Source organism: Mus caroli, chromosome 13 (genome assembly GCF_900094665.2).
Source record: "Mus caroli chromosome 13, CAROLI_EIJ_v1.1, whole genome shotgun sequence".
Lineage (NCBI taxonomy): Eukaryota > Metazoa > Chordata > Mammalia > Rodentia > Muridae > Mus > Mus caroli.
This window is the reverse complement of record NC_034582.1, coordinates 103258425-103283037: the sequence shown is the minus strand read 5'-3', so window position 1 is coordinate 103283037 and position 24613 is coordinate 103258425. Positions and strand designations below refer to the sequence as shown.

At 42.0% G+C, this 24613-nt stretch overlaps 1 protein-coding gene across 11 annotated transcripts in view; it reads right to left on the bottom strand.

The window, feature by feature from the left end:
- The window catches only part of Pde4d (phosphodiesterase 4D), a 1431689-nt gene that overhangs the window by 10976 nt on the left and 1396100 nt on the right, over positions 1-24613 (bottom strand). For 9 of the 11 annotated variants that reach the window (XM_029468212.1, XM_021180268.2, XM_021180267.2 and 6 more), the window contains 5 exons: positions 10928-11021; positions 9410-9582; positions 8246-8344; positions 6940-7104; positions 5723-5822 (listed from right to left, as the gene is read on the bottom strand). In XM_029468212.1, the coding sequence (XP_029324072.1) occupies positions 5723-5822; positions 6940-7104; positions 8246-8344; positions 9410-9582; positions 10928-11021 (631 nt within the window). Of the gene's footprint in view, positions 1-5722; positions 5823-6939; positions 7105-8245; positions 8345-9409; positions 9583-10927; positions 11022-18155; positions 19221-20145; positions 21024-24613 lie in introns of those variants that run through there. The other 2 variants (XM_021180270.2, XM_021180269.2) reach the window with 2 other exon arrangements.

Genomic DNA, 24613 nt, shown 5'->3' with positions numbered 1-24613 from the left:
GCACAAGCTGTTTATGTGTGTCTGATCTGGGAATTCCCATCCCCAAGCTCATCCTTTTCAACCAATACTGGGTCCAGTGACACTGGGAGTAACAAAGCAATGTCACCACATCCCTGCATCCCCTAAGAGGTGCTGAAATGGTACAGTCATTCAGCTTCTTGCACCCTATAAGGGGTTGATAAGAAGTACCAAGGCCTATCTTGGGTATCTCTATAAATATTCCATAACTCGGATGACCAGTGTTCTCCTTACTACAAGAAACAGAATTCACAATGTCCTCAAATCAAGGAGATTGGACAACACTGAAAACCCCAAATGCAATTCTGAAAACTCATCCTGAAAATTCTTCTCAGCCGGGCGTGGTGGCGCACGCCTTTAATCCCAGCACTCGGGAGGCAGAGGCAGGCGGATTTCTGAGTTTGAGGCCAGCCTGGTCTACANAGTGAGTTCCAGGACAGCCAAGGCTACACAGAGAAACCCTGCCTCGAAAAAACCAAAAAAAAAAAAAAAAAAAAAAAAAAAAAAAAAAAAAAAAAAAAAAAAAAAAAAAAAGAAAGAAAATTCTTCTCCCTGTAACAACAATGGGAACCCAGTTCTCTGCGAGTCATGCTTCTACAGTGACACACAACCAGAAGGACAGATGCAGATGCTTACAGATATAAGCATTCCTATATGTTTATTGTGGGAATTGCTTTAGGTGTTTGCTTATAGAAGGCCTGCATCTGCAGTGTATAAGCTGGAGAGCCAAGAAAGTCAGTGGTGAGCTAGTCCTTGTCCGAAGACCATGAGGGAATGAGGTGGGAGGGAGTGAAGTCTGCAAACAAGCAGTGGATAATGGGTGTCCTAGATCAGACTAGAATGCCATTTGTCTCCCCCATCTCATCTACTGTGTTGGGCCCCCATTTGTTGGGTGCCGGTGCCCATGCACATCGGTCAGAGGGATCTATACTTGGTCTGCTAATTCTAATGCTAACTTCTTGCTGAAAGGCTCCTTCAGCCTCACTTGAAATTAAGATGTTCCAGCTCTCTAGGCATCCCTAGAAATCAGCTATCATAACTAAGACTGTAAGCTTGCAGATGGCAAAGATACGCTTTCGTTTGCTTTGCCAACACTGTCTTCCCCCACTAAGGGCAAGTACTAAGCGCCTAAGGATTTCTTGTTGACTGTACGGCAGTATAGGTAGACTTGAATGAACTCTATCTTACAGTACTAATTACCAACTTACGCAACAAAAATTAAGAAATGTGATGCCCTAAAAAAAAAAAAAAAAAAAGAGAGAGAGAGAACCTTACAAAAAAGTTCAAATGATGAACTTAAAATTATTAAAGTTTAAGCTTTCTGTTGGATTAAATAAAACAATATGTATACACATGTAAAATCAGTTTTAGTCTAAGATTATACATATTCAAAGTGATGTACACAGAAGGAAATGGGTAACTCAGTGTCTACCAACAGGACTTATGTTGATTTATTTTCTTTCAGGACACAGGTCTAGACTAGGTCTCGTCTCTGAGAAGACAATAGATTACAGGGAAGCACCTGCATTATGAGTTTTATGTCCAAAGTTCTATGCTTATACATGTGCCTAGAGAGAAGTTTGAAAGATCAGTAAAACTCATCGCAGAGAGGAATTCCCTTCATGGTTTCGCACATTGTGTCTTTTTCCCTTTTCAATGAACATATTATTATGATCATCATCCACAAGAGCCCACTGTGTAGCCCTGGCTGGCACTGAACTCACAGAGGTCTGCCCATGCACTGGGATTAAAGGCATGGCCACCAAGCTAGCATACACCATCCAGCCCTGAGATCAACTGGATGGATGTATTTTTAAAAATTAATGTGATGAAAGATGTATTCTATATTAAGAGGAACATGGGTCAAATTTTAAATTTATCAGACTTCTCTAGGCAAATATGGAAAAGAGTTAACTTACATACATACACAGACACACTGACACACACACACTGACACACACACACTGACACATACACACCGACACACACACACTAACACACACTGACACACACACACTGACACACACACTGACACACACACTGACACACACACTGACACACACACACAAACACACACACACTGACACACACACACATCTTTATTATAACAGATGATTATGAACTGTATGTGAAGGGTTTGAAAATGAAAACATATTCTGCCATGTCACTAAGTCACTGGAGGCATAAACAGTCATCTGTGTGAGGACTTCTGAAAGAACCAGGACTACGAGGGACAGGCAAGGTATTGTGTTGCTGGGGTTATATTAAGGTGTATTATGTACATGTATGATAACATCATAATATAACATCAAAATATTTTACACACATGTATGAAAATGTCACCTGTGAAAGTTCAATTGTCACTGTTTTATACAATTCATGTATGCTTTTTTTTTTTTTTAAGAAATAGACTTCTAAACAAAATGTTCCTAAACTGCCCTTCTTCCCATCTCTCCACTCACATTATGTACCCTGATACTTTCCGATTTCTTCCACTGTCTGGAGTAACATCTCCAGCCACATACGCACTTGTTTCTGCCAACATAACACAAGCTATTGCAAGCCAATGTTTTGCCCTTGTTCTCTACATAGTCACATTAGTTAAAAAATAAACGTGTCCTTATTTCAAAGGTTTAAACAAAGAAGAAAGGTCTCTATTATATAACCCACTGGTATAGCTATGGAAAATATATGTTCAAGTGATATGAGAGACTGATAATTTCTGTAAAGTGAGTGTGCTGGTAGCTAGATCCCACTTCAACTTACTGTGATGTAATGCCTCTCTTCTCTTGGAAACCCAGAGATACATGCTTTGAATACAAGATGAGAATAAATCTTTCTCCCTAAACTTGGCCATCTTTACTGTAAACAAAACACTTTCTTTCCAAGCGAAATATAACACCATACATGTTCATACCTTTCACACTGTTTCACTTTTTCAGAAAATAAAACGGAAAAAATCAAGTGATCTTTTCATGATAAATGCCTTTTAGTATGCTACAGTCAAACCTTTATGAAGCTATTTATACTCTATGGGTAGATTTATCAGTGTTGTCTTTAAAACGGCTAAGGCAACTTCTCTACCTGGTATTTCAATTTCTCCATGTTTGGTGTTACCAAGGTCTTCGTTAAAACTAAACTTCTCATTGTACACTAAGAGTCTCAAACAGTCTCATAACAATGATGAAGCAAGCATCGTCAGCTCCGCCAGGTAGAAAGAACCACCCTGCTTTGGGAACCTATGGGTGCTTTCAGTAGCGGAAAACACCACTGTATGAAACCAGTCAGTCCCCCCAAACTAAGAAATCACTGAAGACTGAGATCACAGCTAAGAGGCAGGGGCATGACTGCACTGGAAATCTTGTGGACAGCGTGCCCTGGGACATGTCTTTAAAGCTCACTATGCCTCTTCAAGAGAGGTAGCCATCTCTCTAGCGGTTTGAAATGATGATCAAAACTCAAGATTCTTTTGTTATGAAAACCAGGTTCAACCTTTGGCTTTGGAAGTTGGAAGGACCAGCCTTGAGTCAAGGGCTTGAGAGTGTGGAAATCTGACTCATTAGCCCTGAATCCATCTGGGAAAGCCAAAGAAAATATAAACTCAGGTCTCTCTCTGAAGGGTCACTACAAACAAAAATAGACACGTAAGTTTGACAAATTATTTCATAAAGGTCTTAGATTTGTTATGTTTAAAGTCTCCAGAGATTCAATTGTTACATGCTATGCATATTAGCCATTTGCATTACTGAAGAGGAAGAAGGAAAAGGCAGGTGTGGGGGGAGGGGAGCAGGGGAGACTGCAGGCGCCAGTGATCACTCAAAGCTAAGGCAGTGATTCTGGTCAGCCCTGGCACACATCTGTGTACCTCACTGGCTGAGGAATGGCACTTCCTCACTACACTCTATCATCTGAATGTACAACAAGAGCTGATCCTTGAGCTAACTAAGGTCTTCCCTGTGTAGCTGTGGTCTCACCCACCATTACAATGCTAAAAACAGGTTTCTGCCTAGCTAGGTGTGTCACCAGAAAAATGAAACTAGATAGACAGCTTTGGCCACTTCTCTAAATGTATAAGCATTCCCCAAATCTCTCCATTTTCTGGTTGTCTTTCAATCTTTAAAGGGATGAATCTATTATGAGTTAGTTAAGTGTGTTTGCTGTTCTTCACTCTGATGCCATTATAAGGAACATACACTAGCATATATGATCGAATGCAAAGGAAATACTCCTCCAGTGTTTGATGTTATAACTTAAAGAAAAATAGGTCTCTCTTAAATGTCAAAAATTAAACAAGACATTCTGTTGACATCTATATCATTAAGGATATACCAAGACATGCACAGGCCTCAGACTACTGAATAGGCCAGACTTACGGAAAGTTCAAGTGTAACTCTGCACCATGTGACCTGCCAGCCATTTGGAGAAAGTGCTTTGTCTATGCTGAACACCCAGCCCAGTGCAAGCCCAGGCAGAGATTCCAGCGTGGTAATAGTTTTGTGCAGATGTTTTTGATGTGCCCTGTTACAGGTTCTCATAAAGCAGTGAGCACATGAAATGTGATTCTGCCTGAGTAGTAAGTACCATTAACATCTGAAATGTGCTGTACCATTAACATCTGAAATGTGCTCTACCAACTCCAAGTCACAGGAGGCACTTAAGTCCTCTGACCCCCTCTTTGCTCCATTTGTGGATCACCAACAGATTTTGTTGTTTCTACAGAGGCTATTGAAAGAAATGAGTGTCTCTAAGCAATCTCACAGACCTGAATGGAGCCTCTTGAGACACAGTCGTCACATTGGCCTTCTCTCTTTAAATCTTGCTACAGTAACGATTGGACATAAGTTGTGATGTAAGTAGGATAGCCAGATTACTACAGCACAAGGGCAAAATGTAACCCACAGACCGAAGCAGAAGAAAGGTACTTTCTGAATGTGGCAAACAAGTCACAAGTTGGCATGTCTCTTCACTAAAGGGAAACTTATAATATCAATCTACCTCAGCACGACAGGAAAGGATTATGTCATGGTACTTCTAAGTCATTTACCTAGCCGCATCAAGTACCAAGTAGCATTTATATATTGCTAAACCTTTCTGCAGAGGAAGAGACAAATCTCCTCCACACTCTTTTAGCTTGTGGTGGATCAGAGATACAACTGGATCTCTACCATCCCTTACAATCCTAGACACAGTGGTATCTTCTATGGCACCGAGAGGTCACTGGGGGATAAGGAAAGTGAGTTGTTAAAGATAAGAGCCTAGAAACTATGGTCCTGTTACTTTCACTGGAGATCTACAAAAGGAACTGATTGGAGGCCGATCTGCGATGGAAGGAGGAAGGAGAGCTCTGATGTCTGGGATCACGGACGATCCACAGGGTGAAGAGCCTTAGTACTGGTTCCTATAGGGGGCCTACACCACTGTACATGCAAAACCCCCTGATTGCCTTTCGCAGAAACACAGTCATAGACAATTTTTAGAGAGGTGCTACAGCACACAGATTATTTTCACACACCAACTGCCCACCTCTCGGAAGGCCGTGATCATTTGCAGAGAAATTACATTAGTGTCATACTATTGCCAAAACATATTTATGTATGTCAAAAGCACATTATGATACTGGAAAAACATGGACTTATAAAAACCACCCAGTTATTTTTTTTAAATGTAACAAAAAACAAACAAAACAAAACCAGACTTCACTTACTTGTATTGATCAGAAATTGATTTGACACCCCAGGATGGTCCACATCATGTATTGCACTGGCAAAAATGGCCGCAAGAATCTCCAAGTCTGTGAACACAGCCTGGGAAGCCAAGAGCACAGGTAATATTACTATGTTATTCCAGATTTGCCTGAGTAAAGGGCTATATAAACCAATGCAATAACCAACCCCAGGGTTCAGAAGGAACACAGGGTAAAGTCTGGCAGAACCTTAATGTGCTTCATCAAGTAGGGGCTTAGGGATGAGTTTCTTAAACGTGATTTGAAAGCAAAATATTTCATCTGACTTTATTATACCTCCTGACAAAACTCATGTTATATTTTCAAAAAATATTAATGTGTCTGAAATGATGCTGCAAGGATAGGCTGATGGGCAACTTGCTTAATGATCTACTGTGAGAACATCTGACGCCTCAATAATGCTGGGGGGATTCCTTGTTCTCTCATCTTCCTGTCATCTAAATCACTAGCTCTTAGCCTTGGTGCCGACAAGGCTGTGTTGAGCGCATCATGCACATTATTGGGCTGTTTAGAAAATTCTTTGCCTTAACTCACAACATGTGGGAGCATGTATAACCAAAAATGTCTCCAGATATCCCCCAAAATGTCCCTGGGTGTAGAGGTGGAGGAGACCAGGACAGAAATTGTTCTCACCTCAGAATGATGGCTGAGGGGTCTGCCAAATAATGAGCTACAAGCACAATTTTACAATGGAGAGTTTAAACTATACAGCAACTCAGAATCTTTCCCCAAAATGATTATGGAAATCAAACCCCTTTATTAAACACTCAGTGGAACAATTGCTTAGGATTGGAAAATTCAAAAGGGCATTTCCTTCAAATAAATTCTTGGAAAGTATTAACATGTTGCTTATATTTTAGAAAATAATCGACCTTTGAACTACAGCTGTCTGACTAAAGTTCTAGAAAACGACCTAGCCTGAAGTCAGTATGTGAGATGTGTGTGTGTGCTATGCCCACTGGATCATTTCAGAATCCCCAAATCTCTTAGCAGCTCTCACTGATAAAACTCATCAAAGGATCTGTTGTTTATCAACAGTAACTTTCTCCTCCTTGTAAGTAAGTCGACGTATCCCCACGGAAGTTAGTTGCTGCCTGTCCTGTGAACCCTCCAACATCTGAGTTTATAAGAGCTCTGTACAAGGGACAAGCGAGTGACACATCAGACAAGAGCCTGACCTCCAAAGCGGGTGTAGAGAGCAGCACGTGAGTGGACTGGACGACATCTGCAGCATGGATGTTGTTGTGATAGGCCACGTCGGCGTGGTAATGATCTTCCAGAGTCATAAGATACGTAATCAAAGTGTCTACTGGGATTTTAAACGTTTTTAACAAATCTCGTTCCTGTAAGGAAAGAAACCCTCTTAACATTTTGTAAAACTCATTCCCCAGAGTGGGTTAAAAGAGAATCATACACTTGTGTTGCCTACAAATCACCCACCCCCAAAATGAGACAATGTTTCCTTATATCTACTGAGGGAAATGGAAGTATCCAGGAAGGGCAGGAACAATCCGAAGCTGGGCTGGCCTTCTGAGAATAACTCTACTGTAGCTGAGAGGTTCCGTGTGAGGAGTGGGGTGCCAGTCCTCAGCGCGGGCAGGCAGCTTCAGTGCAGCTGCTGACTGGGCTCCTCAGTCACACTGATGAACCCACGTTTGCTCGCAGGCTGGAGTTCCTCATCTAGTCTCCAGATACCGGCCCCAGCCCCAGAACCAGTCCCAGCCCCAGCCCCAGCCCCAGCTTCTCAGGGAGGCCTACCCTGACGTGGTACAGGGGCAAGAAACGGGTATAGGAAAGATGGCTGAATACTAAAAAAGATACTCAAGAAATTATACTCTGGCTAATCAGGTTCGTTTGTTGAGAAAGAGAAGAGTCTGGCATTGTAGAGATGAATTTATAACTATTGTTAATACATTGTTTCCATTCCCCCATATTTCTTAAATAGAAAAATGCTACCATTAATGTTCTTTATAAAGGAGCAGTCAAAGAAAGGCATCCAAATAAGTCAAAGGGGATGGTACAGTGCCCAGTGCAAGGGCTGGGCAGTTGGGGTATAACCTGCCCCAGTGCCTCACTGTGGAGGTGGTACAGTTAATAGGTGGCTGTGCGACCATGGGATGGGTACATTAACCTTATCAGTGAGTTCACGGCTAGATAGGCTACCATGAAGAAGGCAGAGCTGAAAGGAGCAGGCCTTGAAGATTCTGTCCTGCCCCAGGATAACGTCCCCTCCCCCTTCCTCTCTCCCTCTATTTGTTCATTTCAGCTGAGCCAACTACTCTCTCAGGGTTTATCTTATCACAACTTAAAGGCAATGGGACAGCTGCCCAGGCCCCCTGAAACCGTGAGCTAAAATAAATCCTTTCTCAAAAGAGTAGCTCATGTCACAGCAGCAGAAAATGACCAACACAGTCCCTGCTTAGAAGCAACTGGAGGACATCACCAGAAAACCGGTGTGCATGGTAACAGGGAGAGGCCGGTTACCTGAAAAATGGTGTGCATGATAACAGTCAGCGGCCGGTTACCAGACAGCTCTGCTATTCGGAAAACGTGGAGGCCCCACTTGTTCACGTCTTCTAGTTCCTAGGTCGAAGGAAAGCACCCGGAGAACACGAAGTTGAACAACAAGTGACAATAAGTTGAAGCATTTAAAAATAACCGACTCTTATGGAAAACACTGCTGACATAAGATAAAGAATGGCTCATTTTAAATGTAAAGGAAATGGCACGTGAACAGGCAAGCTCAAGTCAACATCCTGACCCACAGCATTGCTTAAACTCATGAATCTGATGGCAAATTACATTCATAGGCTTTCAATTTTGACCTCAAATAATTTAATAGATGAAATCTAGTCACAGAATCTACCTAGTGTAAAATCCAGGAGAGATGATAGATTTCTAACTCTCCAAGGTCAAGAACTCAAATGGAGATGCTTAAGGGAAACAAGCCACCAAACACAACAAACACAAATCATCCAAGCCACATGTCTAAAACTGCATATTACTAAACTTTAATGACTTATAGATTTATGAAGTGACTTTCCCACCTTCAAATCAAGGACTGGAGAGATGGCTCAGTGGTTAAGAACAATTATTGCTTTTCCTGAGCACCTGTGTTCAGTTCCCAGCACCCAATGTTAGGTGGCTCAGGACTTCTTATAACTCCAGGTACAAGGTATCTGATGTCCTAGTCACACTTGTGCTCTCTCTCTCTCTCTCTCTCTCTCACTCACACACACACACACACACACACATTCTCTCAGTTACTTCAAAGAAAACAAAGTAGGTTTGTTGTTGATTTATCTCTATATCTCTATTTGAGACAGACACAGTCTCACTAGGTAGTTCCTGGAACTACACTGGAGTCTCACTATGGCTGTCCTGGAACTCACTATGTAGACCAAGATGGCCTCAAACTTACAGAGATCCACCTGCCTCTGCCACCCAAGTACTGGGATTAAAGGCCTGTGCCACTATGTGTGACTCTAAAGCAGTTTTTAAAATAAAATAAATTAATTAACTTTTCTGTTTAAAAAGGAAAAAGAAAAGAAGGAAGGAAGACAGACAGAGAGAGAGAGAGAGAGAGAGAGAGAGAATTAACTAATTCATGAGAAGGTGTACCACGTCGTGATCCCTGAGTCCCCTCACCTTGGCCAGGACATCTTCCTGCTCCGTTTTAACCCCAAACCTGGGTATACATGAATTAGTTAGGCTGGAGCTGTGCATCAACTTCTTGACCCCACTGATCTGCGACATCGGCCTTTTCTTCTTCTCCTTTTCCTTCTGAGTTGGAGAGGGGATTTCCACTTCATGTTGCTTATCTTAAAACATTCAGAGACACCCTACATTTACTAAGAATTCAACTTTATTTCTTAATCACATAACATATAAATGAACCAACCGTAACTGCTCAGTATATATTCTAAGAAGTGATTCCAAACACTACTTTTCCTTTTAGAGTTGACTACAAGTTGGTATCCTCAAGCCCCAAATTAAACAGATTCTACTGAATTACCAGAGGCCTCCTGACAGATTATCCTGAGAGAAAACCGCAAGATGTGAGAGCCAATTTAAAGAAAGCAAAATACTTGGTTATTTACTGTTTGACAACTCTATTCCCATTTGAATTCATTTAGAAGTTTGGAAACAACTTGCTCTACTATATGGACTCCAGTTTCACCATGTATTTTAAAACGTTAGAAACTTCATATGCACACATATCAAAAATAGCAGCGAATAAACTCGGGGGCTAAATAACTGTGACCAGCCACACTGTGGGAGTTGAAGCCACACCTCAGAATGGCCAGATACTTCTGTTACTGTTTCCCGTGCAATAAGAAGGAAATGTTTATGATGTAGCCCAGTCTACAGGGACCCACAGACAAACCACAACATCATATAACGATAGGCACATATGCTAATTTTTACAGTAAAAGCTATAGACATAAGATGTCTTTGTACACTCATTTCTGTTAAAGGCCTTTGCTCATCCTTGTACAGCATAGGTTCAACAAACATCAGTATAGGAATTTGCTTCTTCATGTACAGTAATTTTTGTTTTAAAGGTACATTCCCATGGCTAGGAGGGATTCAAATGATTAATTTTCACTTATGGCATTTTCTGTCTGCAGTTAAGGTTAGAAGGGTTGTCTCACAAAACCACACCCACTCTTGACTACAGCAGCAAGCTTCCCTTAGAACTGCACCTGTATCAGTCAAGCTCGGCCTGGTAATCAGCAGACTATGAAGTCTTCGTCTTAGGGGTTAGGGCCCATTTATAATTTATTATTAATTCCCTTGTACCCACTAATAGTGGCATTTAACAACAACAAAAAAAGTGTTCAATACAGCCATGAATAGATACCTTGGTAAATATTTTATAATTTAGTATTAGGGAAGACTTGGCTAGAGAGGTGGCTCAGTAGTATGGTACTTGCCTAGCATGTGCTAGGCTGTAGGCTTGATACCCAGCCCCGTAAGTAAACAAACAAACAGAACATACTGTCACCTTAAATTGATTCTGAGGCTGGGAGTCTCCACTTATTAACATTATGTATTTAAAATAGCTTTTCTAACATATGTTTGGGCTCTAGGACAAGTTAACTCTAAAGATAATGGCGCGAAGAAGTCAACGGAAAGCCTTAAGTTGTGCGCTGCTCTGCTCACCTAAGAACGTGTTTGAGATGTACTCCGACACCTGGTTGCCAGACCGACTCATCTCAGAGAGATGCGTGAGCTCCCGGTTAAGCATCCTTTTGAACTGAAAGACAAAAAGATACAGAGTTCTTAACGTTAAGGGAAGTTGGCAGGGTGGTGACGTACGCTTGCCCTGATGTCACACAGTGAAATCCACCCAAAGAACGTTTAAGTACTCATGACCACGTAGTACCCAGTGTGACTTTCTGCAGTGTAGGAAAGTTGCAACAGTCTGTGTGGTGACCAGTCCCTGGGCCCATGAGGATATGAACCCCATGGAAGGAGGAAGGAGGAACTGAGTCTAGAATTTCATTTAACTTTATATTATCTTCCATTGAAATATGCAAAGTTAGCTAGCACAGGCCACAGCACCTAATGGCATTCATCAATGGATAAAAGAATTTTTAAAACACAGGTGTTATTATCATCGGCAGAAGAAAAATGTAATAGATGACTACAGGACAATTGCACATGGCATTCTCTCTATATTTTTTTAAAGATTTATTTACTTATTATATGTAAGTACACTTTGGCTGTCTTCAGATACCCCAGAAGAGAGCATCAGATCTCATTATGGATGGTTGTGAGCCACCATGTAGTTGCTGGGATTTGAACTCAGGACCTTCGGAAGAGCAGTTAGTGCTCTTAACCTCTGAGCCATCTCTCCAGCCCGGTATTCTATATTTCTGCTTGCTTTCCTTTGCTTTTGGTTGTTTGACTGTTTCCTATAGTTATGGAGTCAACTTCAGTCGTTTTCACCCCCCAAATCCCCACTGGAGCCCTTCTGCCCAGCTAATCTCCCTTCAGCTTTCATGTCTTTTCTTTTAACCTATGACACACTGAGTTTAACACTGTATTCTTTAGGGGTTTTTTTGTTTTTGTTTGTTTGTTTGTTTGTTTGTTTTGAGACAGGGTTTCTCTGTATAGCCCTGGCTATCTTGGAACTCACTCTGTAGACCAGGCTGGCCTCGAACTCAGAAATTTGCCTGCCTCTGCCTCCCAAGTGCTGGGATTAAAGGCGTGCGCCACCATGCCCGGCGTCAACACTGTCTTCTTATATCACTTGATTGATCATTATCAAACATCAATATATAATAGTAATGTACTATAATGTAATATAGTGTAAAAGTATGATTCTCTCTAACCATAAAGAAAAACTGAATAGGTTTGTGTGTTCCCCCGGGGCTTTGGAGAGATGCAACATCTGAGTAGACACTCCCTAGCACTTCCTGCGGACATTGTATACAAGCAGAAATTGTAAGGAGTATTAGTCCTCAGAAACCACAGAACTTACAGATCCATATCCCAAGTCGGGAAACAGAAGACAGGTCAGTGCTTGGTTCTCTGCTTTTCAAGTTCACCATTTATTTCTACAGAGGCCACAGGGCCTATGCCATCAGACTCACTGCAGTCACCTGCTAAGGCAGCAGGGAAATGCAGATTAAAGCGGCTCTGAGATTTCAGTTCCTCCCCACTCAGAATGGCAGAGCTAAAAGGAAGAGGACAGACGCTGGCTGGTGAGCACTCGGGGAGAGGGGAACACTGCTGAGGGGGAGTGTGAACTGGCACCGCCATTATGGAAACCCGTATGGGGGTTCCTCAAAAAGCCACAAATAGATCTGCCACATGATTCAGCACTCCCGGGCGTTTCTCCAAAGGACGCCGTCTTACTACAGAGGTCCTTGCACACCCGTGTGCAATGCTCTTCTATCCACAACGGCCAAGAAAAGGAAACAACCTACATGCCCATTAACGGGGTGACTGGATGATGAAGACATGGCACATTTACATGATGGGACGTTATTCCTCTTTTAAAAATATGAGACTGTGAAAATGCATATGAGTGGAATTGGAAGAGGTCACTCTAAGTCAGGTAACCCAGAGAGCAAACATGGCATTTTCTCTCACTTGTGGATGCTGTCTTTGACTCTTTACGTATGTGTATTCCATGTGGAACACTCAGAGGCCAGAGAATTAGTAAGGGACCATATGGATAGAGTTTCTTAATGTAAAGCCTACCCTTGAGTCTAAAAACTCTCCCAACCAGGCACGTGAAAACGCTTCAGCAGTTTTCAGTATTCAGTGTCCTGGTTTTGTCTGTCTGTTTTTATTGTTGTTTTGTCAATTTCACACCATCTGGAGTTAATCTGGGAAGAGGAAGCTCAATCGAGAAAATTCCTCCAGGTCTGGAGAGATGGCCCAGTGGCTGGAAGCACTGGCTGCTTTCCGGAGGACCTAGGCTCGATTGCCAGCACCCACACAGTGGCTAACAACTGTTCGGAACTCCAGTTCCAAGGGATCCAGTATTCTCTTCTCTGTGGCCTCTATGGCCATCAGGCATATATGTGGTACACAGGCACACATGCTTGTGTCAACGCTCACGCACACTGAGAGGGGAGGGGACGGGGTGGACAGAGACAGAAAAAGACAAAGAGAGAAACACACACAGACACACAGAGAAAGAGAGACAGAGAGAACCCCTGCCTCAGATTGCCTCTAGGTAAGTCTGTGAAGCTTTTCATAAAGATTGATATGAGAGGGTCCAGCTCACCAGAGACAGTGCCAACTGTTCCTGGGTAGGTGGTCCTGGGTTCTATAAGAAAGCAAACCAAGCAAGCCATGGAGAACAAGCCAATAAACAGCATTCCTCCATGGTCTCTGCTTCAGTGCCTGCCTCCAGGTGCCTGCTCTGGTGACCTGAAAATGTAAAGTGAACTAAGCCTTTTCCTTTGCAAGTTGGTTTTTGTCAGGGTGTTTTATCATGGCAATAGAAAGCAAACAAGGACATTCAGAATAATGCAGTTTTCCAATATACAAGGTAACCAATATCAAATACATGATCAAAAATGTAAAAAAAACAAAAACAAAAACAAAAATTTTATTATATGTTTGGTAGAGACTGAAACTTTACGTTTCACTCTCAGATTTCTCTTTGTCAGCCCAGAGAAAAGGAATGAGCTCGTCTTTTGGAAGTGTATGGAATGCAAGCTTTAGACCTGAACTGGTTTATTTAGAATTTTCACAATTCTTGCTTTCTTTACATCATTTGTGTAGAGGCGGTCCATCCATAAGCCATACAGACTTAGCAAATCTCTTCCAAAGCTAGTGCTGTTTGGACTCCAAATCAAAACCAAGCCTTCAACCCTCACCACGACAGAGTGCGGTCAAGATAATGGCAGCCGACAGTGAGACACAAGGAACACACGCTCGGTTTCTCTTAAAGGTAGGAAGAACTGGCCATGGTGGCCATGGTGAGCACAAGTCCTGTGTGTCGGCTGCAGGTACGACTATATTCTCAAATGTGGAAACATAAAATGTGCTCTTCTTGCCCTATGTATTTGTACACATTCTTGTTAAGCACAGCACATACATATATGGTTAAAAATAATCTAGAAACCTAGACATTTGGGAAGATTCAGAAAAACCTTTAAATCCCCACTGCTCAGAAATAACTACCACGGGCAATACAGAGGTTTCAACCACGGACAATTGGTTGTATTTGCTCCGAGGCCTTTATATGAGTGTGTGTACTGCATCACACACCACAAGGCATCAGGTCCTGTTTACACTCGGAGCAGCATATATTACTACCTGTGAGACTAAGATGAGACTGCCTGAGATTATTTCAAAAGGCATTTACACTAACTAGTGTTCAAAATTTGTGTTATTTACCAATTATGTTTTCTTAAGGAAATTGTCAATTTACAGTTAATTAATTGAGCTAACCATTGAAGCCTACCACAGAACACACACTCAGTTATTTGAGTTCTTTTTGTTAGCTCTTCTATGGTGGTCAACCCTGATTTCTGAGCCTTTAATACTGGTAAACTGATTTCTATCAATAAAGGACACAAAGATATATCTAATTACACATACATCTACACTAATCCCCGTTTTATCCATCTACATAAAGGAATTTAGGTAAGGGCCCATATGGGAAATCACAGCTGTTTCAAAACCATTTTAAACATTGTCTCAAAGCTAATATTATATATAACCTCTCACATGTACAAAAAATGCTTTATAAATAATTTACCCTTGGGAAAATGTACACGTTAGGTAAAATATATTCAAAAGAAGGTTTTCTGAATATTTTAAACATGTAGCCAGCACTGTATTCTCTCTTTGATTTCAAGTAGCCCATGCTCTTAAGATGAAGTTGCCATTAAGGACTACCTGACCATGTCAAAGTGGGGAGGGGTGGGCACTGCTTTCAGCTAGTGTGGGCCTCTCAGCAGACAGTACAGGACGTGCCAGCCACACTGAACATCTCTCAGTACAATGAAGCACCAAGATGCTCATTTCCTGAAGACCACTGGGAAAACGAGACAGGAATCCACAGACCCATCGTCTACCTTACCCATAGACTGGTAGGATGACTATGTTGCTGGACATGGCAGCTGGGACATTCTCCTGTCCATGCTACCTGCCTGTACCTGCAGCTACGTCATGCAGGTGATTGGGGTTTGCTGGAAGAATGAGGTAGCTGATGTACAATCATCCTGAGAATTTGTTTATATAATTCATCAAAATCGTCAGTTAGTGCAATAAAATAACCAAGGTTAAAAAGGCCACTAAAGAGATTCTCCTGTGCTGACTGCCCTGAATCATGCTGTATCATAGCCTAGTCCCACACTCCTCGCTCCTCTTTGTCTACAACATAGAAGCATGGGTTGGAGAAGCCCTACATCACACACCTGCCTCCCTACCAAGGCCTGCTGTGTTCCAAAGAGGCAACGTTACATCTTAACATATATATGAGACAGTATTTAAAGCAACTCCCTAAAGTATTCATCCCAGGAGAGCAAAAGGGGGGTAGGGGGTGGGGGTGGGGGGATTTCTAAAAGGCCATGTTCAAAGAGCCAACAAAGTTACAGCACAAAGACATTTTTGAAGAGTTAAAATTGTTACTTTTTTTTTTTTTTGGCTACTGCTAATAACAGTTTCAATCCCTGTGTGCTAAATTAATAACCACAAAAGTGGCCAGGAGTGCTTTTTCAACTTGTAGTTGCCTGATTAAAGAATGATATATTAAAGCTTTTAACAAACATTTTAATTACAAGGTTAATTTCTGTCATTCTGAATAACTGTGTTTATTAAGCTATTTATAGACTATTTCCATGGGTAAGGAAGGATGGCTTAAAAAAAAAAAACCTAACAGAATGTCTCCTCCTTGCAACACCATTGCACCCCCAGTTGATTTAGGATGGGTGATGCAAAAGTGCCTATTAATGAAAGCTCTGTGAAAATACTATTGAATCGGGTATGTAGCAATGTTTGAAAGTTACCTCTATTTTATGTTGATGAATTTCTTACTGGTTCTGTTCTACTCTAAATGGTTTAAAACCATTACAGCGAATCGTGGTTACAACTAGGAGGGAAGAAAGAGGAAGAGATTTCTCCGTGAATGCTTTTGAGGCCTTTGTTCTCATTAGGCACCAGTGTGTGTGTGTGTGTGTGTGTGTGTGTGTGTGTGTGTGTGTGTGTGTGCAGCATTTAAATCATAAAGCAAAGTCTATTTGCAGAGGTCTGAATGTTATATTCTGTGTTTTAGAATTCCAGTTCTTCTCTTTACGGACTTCTTTTAAGATGGTCAAGGATGCAAAATAAGTCATAAAACAAAGAAAGCCTTTAAAAATTTAATCCTCTGTAATTGTGTAATGTGACCAACCCCGACGGGTACATGACATGTCCTGTGTGCATGAAAAGATGCAGAGCATCAGCAGTAAGACAATGACTACAGTTTCCATCCCAGAATTCTGCTAACAATTATTTGGATATGGTACCCTGCCAGTGTGGGAAATATTGAGACCTATTTAAATGCATACTGCATTGGCTACTATTTGCAGTGTGAAATTCTAACAATCATTTGGATATGATGCCTTGCAGGTATGAGAGATATCAATATTAAGACTTGTTTAAATGAGTACTGCATTGGCTCTATAAAAATGAACCTTTCAGAACACATAAGACCAAATATCAATATCTGACTTTCTTCAAAGGTTAGGGGCAGCATGTTAGTTAACACAGGCACTAAGCAGCCCAGCAAGCGTCTTCCTAAAAGGTAAGCCTTAAAAGTCTATATTTAGATTTGTATAGGCATTGTTCATAGTCATAATACTAACAAAAGTCACTAAAATGCTTCAAGGGGCTGGAATGGCTGAGAGAGGGAGTCTGGGGGAGGGTATGAGTATTTCTAATATTGCTTTTTACTGGAATTTTAAGACAAGAAATGGCTAGCAAAGCTCAGTCAATAAAAACATGAGATGCATGTTTAAAAAAAAAATCTGGACTATCCAAGAGATTTAGAGAGAAAGAAGAAATCCTAGCAAGCAAGACAGAGATCAGATCTCTAGCTTTCTTAGAATTCTAGTCAACCTCGACAGCAATCATGAAAGTTTGCTTCCCCAAGAAATGGAAAACCAACAGACAGAGCCTTCACTCTGAAAGTACTTAGCGCAGTGGAATAGATAGACAGATATCTTTGAAGAGATGAGCTGTGATTGGCTCATACATCCCAGGCTGAAATGATGCTTCCTTGGGGAGTGAACCAGGGGTTTTCTCCTTCCTGCTTCAATCATGGAGACAGAACTCAATGACAGCTTTACGGCAGGGCAGGTGAAAAGCAGGCTCAGCATCCTCATCATCTTACCAATTCCTTGAGATTAAAACCAAGCCATGGTGTGAATAAACTTTCTTACAGTTATCTCCAGATAATCAATTTACACTATAATGAAAAGCATTCAAACAAATACATCATCTACAGCTTTAAAGACAGAGGTGGAAAAAAAAACATTATTTTCTACTTGAAGTCAAAAGTAGCACTCATCGAGTTAGAACCCACACATCACCTGATAATATTTAAATGCGGCATGCTAATCCGAATTCATCAGTCACAGTAAGGGCTTTGGTAGAATAATTTATTTGCAATTAAGTTATTTCACTGCCTTGCTATTTAGAACATAAGTTAAACTTATATAGGACAAACAGAAGAACCAATGCACATGCAAAATCTATCTTAATACACAAAATACACCTGACACTCAGTTATACAATCTTATCTTCAGCAACAAAACACACTTCTTTCCCAGTTCATATCTAAGAGAAGAAATAAATTGCTCAGACACCGTTATAATTAGTTAAAATCCACCAATTGTTCAATGAAAGTAGACAGTTTTATCGGCAAAATAAATCTTACCTTTATGTAGCCCCAGGACACTGACAATAAATAGTTTGCTTCAGGCATTTTTGATAGATTATGTGTCTATATGTGTATGTGCCAGCAAGTTCTAAAATGTGCTTCTCCTCAAACCGTGACTTCTACCAATTTCCACAAAGCCATTCAGGGTGTGGGATTTAAAGATCTTTGGTAATTAAGTCTAAATAAGAAAGCATCGTATTATGATCCCATCCAGCCGTCTTCCCATTAAACACATGCCATTTGTAAAACTCCAAAATGGAACGGAATTCAGCAGCTATTCTGCAAAAGGAATCTCCATGTGATGGAGGAGCAGCTAAAGAGCTAAGGGTCTGCATCTTTCTCTCCCGAGCTCCAGGGCTTAATGAATAATGTATATCAAGATGCTTAGCTGTGAGAAAGACTTGTTCTGTCAAAGGCTACCAAATAAGGAACTGCGGGGGGAAGCCGGGAAGAGTGACATGAAACCCCGCCCACAGAAACAACTATGCACCAATCACATTCCATCTTTGCTCTATGAGGGCAGGGGGTATGGTTGAGGCTCAGTATGCTTCGTGATTGGTTGGCGAGGTGAGCCTCTGGGGGAAAAGAGGCTTTCCTTCCCACATGGTGAACGCCATTTAATAAAGGTCTCCCTGCAGCCTGTGAGAAGATGAATGGGGCTTCCCTCTCACAGGGACGGATAACGACCACAAAACCGTCAAGATCTGCAGACGTTTCTTAAATAAGCATTGCCAGTCTGTGTGGATTCTGATACCATCTCAGTGTGCACAGTCTGTCTCAAATCCCAAACACGTGGCTTTCCTGGTGATAAAGGCAGCTTTGCTCCCTCCCCTGCCCAACACACAGGCACAATCATAATGAAATGCCACTGGTCCAGACTTCACAAAAGAGAATGCATCCCTTCTCCTTGGGGAAGGCTGCGGTCAAAATCCTTTGTTTCTATTTTAATACCGTCACACTCTAAAACTTAACAAAGTCTAAAATATAAATCTGACTGAAGGAGGGAGAGAGTATCTGAAAGTTCATGGCTCTGTCTGGATATAGAATGCAGTTATGCATATAGATTCCAGTTTCTATATTCTGATCAGAAGGACATTTTTATCATCCCAGATGAAGCCGAGAAAGAACTGAATAGCTTTGAGATGAAACTGAGAGTAAGCCTACCTTGTTATCCTGAGGACTAAACATGTACTGGACATTCTTGTGGGAAAGCCAACCCTTTTCTATTCTGCTCGACATGGTATTATTCTGTGTAACTTTTATCCTAAGAGATCTTGTGGGTGAGAAACAAGAGAAATTCATTGCTCTTAGTCTATTGCAAAGTTCTGCATAAGGTCTATATTCTTGTCTCGGTTTATTACTCTGTCCTTCTTACTCTGTCCTTCTAGGACTCCCTGCCGTGGTTATTCTACAGCACCCTACATCAGCTCTGCCTCCTGGTTACTCTACGGCGCCCATCCTGCACCAGGCCTGCCTCAGTACTTTTCACCCTAACACTTGTCTAGCACAGCAGTCCTGCAATATCCTTTTCCATAATTCCAGGTACTTTCAGCCAACTCCGTGCTGAAAATGCTAAATGGAAGACCCCAGAAATGTTCTCAAGGTTTTAATAACACTGATGATAGCAGACGGTTGCTAATATTCTAGTGTATTTTTTTATCTTTTTTTTTAACTGTGCCTTATTTACAAAATAGTTACAGTTCCACATAATTAAGAAAAAAAATGCAGCCCATATAGGGTTGTGTACTATCCACTTCGGCAGCAGGGGGCCCGGGAGAGAGGGAGGGCCTGAAACACACCCCAAGGGTGAGGGTGGGAAAGGCCTTCTCTGCCTCTGATGTTACTATCAGGTCTTTTGCTGCTGGGGTTCTCAGACACTCATCACAACTTTGGGTTCGTTTCCTACATTAAACCCCCAACTCCACTCTCCACTGGAATAACCCTGCAGAACACCCCTCGCCCCTCCTCTGTCCTCCATTTTTCTTACCTTTGACATATCCTGCCTTATTTGAAGACGCTTTGCACTCCCTCCCCGGGCCTGTTTCTGCGGGTTTCTCTGGCCATGCCTTTCTTTGCCTTCTGTTAAGGCTTCCACTCTGGCTGGCCACGGGCTGCTGCTTCGGGCCTATGCTTCTTCATGAGGACTCCTCGCCTGAACTTTGGTACCGCGTTTCCAAATTCACCATACTCTCCCATTTCAAACGTCCTGCCCTCCCGTCACCTGGAACTTCTTCAAAACCGTGAACCGTTCTCCTATTTAAAGTAGTCCGTATAACTACTCCAGCTGCAGTCACTGGGCCCGTGTTTCTTCCAGTGCCTCAGATGAAACCTGTGACTCTTTCTGCCCATTCAGTGGGTATCTCGTGTGAGTCACACGCTATCAGGTGTTTAGCATAAATCATCCAAGCGAATCCTTGAGTAACCCTAGGGTGTTCCCTTCCACCAGCCTACTCCTCTTCTTCGAAACATTGTGACCAGTCCTGTCTTCTGTAAGATACCATTTAATCCTGCCCGTTCCTTCCTGTCTCCACTCTGAACACGTTAATCCGAATCATCACAGAGGCGGAGAGCAGCTTCGGTGTCAGCGCCCCTATCCCCCACTTCCACGCACAGTGAGACCTGGGTGGAAAAATGGTTTTCCCCACTGCACGCTGATACTCAGGACATGGACTTCAACTTGAACGCCTTTAGTACCCAGCTTCTGCAACTGTGCGTCAAAACCCCACATGAGACTGAATGCAAGGTCACAGAGTTTTGCAACAGTACAAAGTTTCTGAACACACAACAATAGAAAATTCAAAATCAAGTGCACGATGAATCTGAGGTGTCTGGTGTCACCTGGGTGGTATATGATGTGACTTCATAGGACCCTGGCTAAGAGTGCACAGTATGCCCATTCTGCACTGTGAGCTAACACCACAGAGCGATGCTGGAACAAATTTGGCTCAAATCAGGTATGTTATTCATTGCCAGGCTTTTCCTCTACACACAGTGAATCCAATGACACAAAACACACTTGATATTTCTCTGTCGTTCTTTGCCAAGTTAACTATCAAATTGGAGTAGCTTTGGATTGTATTGTTAGAGTGTTTGATTTAGAAACTACTATTTGAGTTGCTGCCTTGAGTGGCTCTGCTTTTTAAGTCTTGCGACACATTTTGTGTGGTTGAGATTAAAACACGATTGACATTTTTCAACTGCCCCTAACCACATTTCTGCCATGTTGTACTCTGCATTTATTATGCAGTGGGGTGGTGTTATTAGTAATGATGATTACAAAACTAAACGGCTGATCAACTCCAAATCACACTGAGGCGACTCTGCATCCTACAGTATCAAACAGCCACAGCTTAATTCTGCATGGAAAAAATCAAACAATCAGATCCATCCGTCAGAGTGCAGACTTATTTTAGTCCTTAATAAGTTAGGGAAAAAACCTGTTAGGCACACCAAGAAATTATTTTACAATACAGCTCTTTGTGATTTATTATCAGTAAATTTTAGACTGATACATTTATTTTATATACCCATATATTTAGGGTCACGTGAAGATTTCTCAGTCACAGGTCACAAGTGGGGAAAGTTTAAGAAGCCTTGCTTTAGCATACAGTCCGAACTTCTAGGGTGCCTACTGCAGCAATTTAATCTGCATAGAAATATCCTAGCAAGCTGTAACATTGTACAGTGAAACTGAGCTAGCCTTTGTGATCAAATGACGCTGTCTGACGGTGGCATCCAGATCACGGGAAGCCTTACACATTTCACCTTGCTGCTTGAACCTGCCACAGTGCCGATATGAAGGAGAGTCTGAGAAAGTCATGGGGACTTTGTGGAAGAGGAGAGGGACAGAGGGAACAGAGAGCAGCCCCAGGAAAATCTGCACACATTTCAGTTACTAACCAGGGGAGTTTTCAGAAGCTCACAGCCCGGGAACACCTGATCGCAACACACCCCAACACCCCCGACCCCACACCACAATATAGGAAACACCTTTTGAGGTAGGGCCATGGAAAGGCAATCAATGAACAACACACCTGGGCCGTAAAGAGAATGGCTGTCACGCAGTCAGGAAGCCACAGGGCTGGGATCTGAAGTCAGACAGTGTGGCTTCACAGTACTCTCAAGTGACAGAGAGTAAGTACTTCATAGCACTGCACACAGCAGGCAGTACTGCCTGTGTGTCAATGGAGGACGATCGAACGGATATGGAAGAGTCAAAGGCTGACTTAAAATGGGACAGCATTCAGTAGGGCAGGGAAGGGCTGGGAAGGGCTGGGGGAGGTGTACGTACTTGCTGTACGTACTCGTGGCCGTGTCCCACGGGACTCCATTCATATGCACAGTTAAAGTATGTTAACAAGAAAAGAACATCTTGGACTTCACTCTTTACCCTCTGGTCTGTGGCCGCCATCAAGTCTAACGTGAACTTAGGATCACCGTGCTTGAAATAGTTAAGAATGAGTGGGCTGGCTCTCACAGCACCTCAGACTCAGGGAGGTCTTCTCAGCAGCAGGAGTTTATCGCACGGCACTCAGGAAACTGAAAACATCTGATCCTATATAACCAATCATATTCGTTTTATACCCTTCTACATAAAAATGAAAGACACAGAGGGAAATGTATAGTAGCCAGGAATAAAGTCAATATTAAGTAGGTGCTTGCATATACTGTTAATGCTTAGATTAGATTGACAGGTGAAAATGTGATTATTAATTCCTCCATACAGAATTCTGAGGCCTAACTGAAATTCAGACGTTAAATTCAAATAGCTATCACAAACTAGGGAGCCTCTGTTTGTTTTTCAAGTGCCTTGCGATAGTTTTAGGGGGTGTCAATAATAACCTAGAGTTCGTTTATAATCAATCCTTTAAATTATATAATTTAGAATTTACTTTCACATGATAAAAACTCTTTCCTGAGAAACTCTATTAAGAAAACCTGACCGATAGTAGATCCACTGCATCTATTTGTATTTGGCGCCCCCTAGTGATAAACCACATGAATTTGACTGAACCAGCTCTGAGGCCCAGACTGGCATCACAGACAAAATGGGAGAGTTTGAATAGGAAACGAGACTAAACCAAAACATGACATGGCAGAGGCCCAGAGAGATCAAATGTGCCATTTCAGAAGTGGTATCTGCTCTTGAGAGTATCATAAACATTTAAGACTGACCTTTAAGACCTAAGTCATCCTCTGAAACATCCAAGACTAAACCATGGCCTGATTTTTTTTTTCCCCAAAATGACTTTATTTAAAACAGCAAATAAATACCTGAAACACTTAGTTAGAAAGAGTCTGACACCATACGGGCTATGTCTGTTGAGGAGTTCCTGGAACCAAGTTAACAGGAACCTAAGTTGATGTTTGTATTTTCATTTCTTGGCTAAGTGGATTAACTAAGGACAAATTAACATAAGTGGTGGTTTGAATGAGAAACGAAAACATCACGCATAGGCACAGATTTCTGGATACTTGGTTCCCGTGGGTGGTGGAGTTTAGGCTGTCTGAGCATGTTTAGGAGGCATGGCCTTGCTGAAGGAAGTCTGTCCTAGGAGCAGGCTTGAGGTTTAAAAGCCACACAACTCGTTCTGGTCTCTCTCTGCTTCCTGCTTGTGGTTCAAGATAGGAGCCCTCAGTTTTCCTGCCCTTAGCCACAACACGTCTCTTCTGCCATAATGGAACACGGAGTCAAACAAAGCCTTCCTTCTACCGGGTGCCTTGGTCGTGGTGTTTTACTGCAGCAAGAGAAGTGACAAATCCACACAGCGTTCTCCACTCATTGATACGGCTTGGATTCATATAGGCAGCTGTGTACATCCACAGCTATTTAGCCAGCTTAGCTGAAATCACCATCATCACGGCTATCCCTAGCACGACATTGGCTTCACTGAGGAATAATCAATGCAACTGGACAAACGTCACATAAAGCGAGGCGTCTTTGCTTCTAAGTTTGAACAGAGGAGGTCAGTCTGTCAGAGTTGGCAGATGGCATGATTTTATACAAAGGAAGTGCTACAGGCTCCATCAGAGCAAACACCAAACTGTTACAACTAATCAGCAAAAATCAATGCGTAAGAGGAAGATCTCACTCCGCATCGAAAAGACAGAAGATGCTCACTGGGTGCTGACTCTAGTCCATGTTCTAGATCTGCTGGCCAAACCCAACCATTTTCAGAAGCTATGTGCTGTCCGAGTCTGGCCACTCTTGGGAAGTTTTGTCCCTACTCACCGGTCTGTTCTCTTTCTAGTCGGGGAGAATCTGCCTCCCATTTTTAGCACATGAGCATTCCCCTCTAGTAAGATGGATTTGGGTCTAAGGCAGAATTTCCCAGAATGCAATGTAAAGAACATCTATCTAGTAAAACACCTTCAGATGATGTCCACTGTGAAATTGTCATTTTAGACACAAAGCGAGGCATTATGAAGGTTATATACATTAACATAGTCAAAAG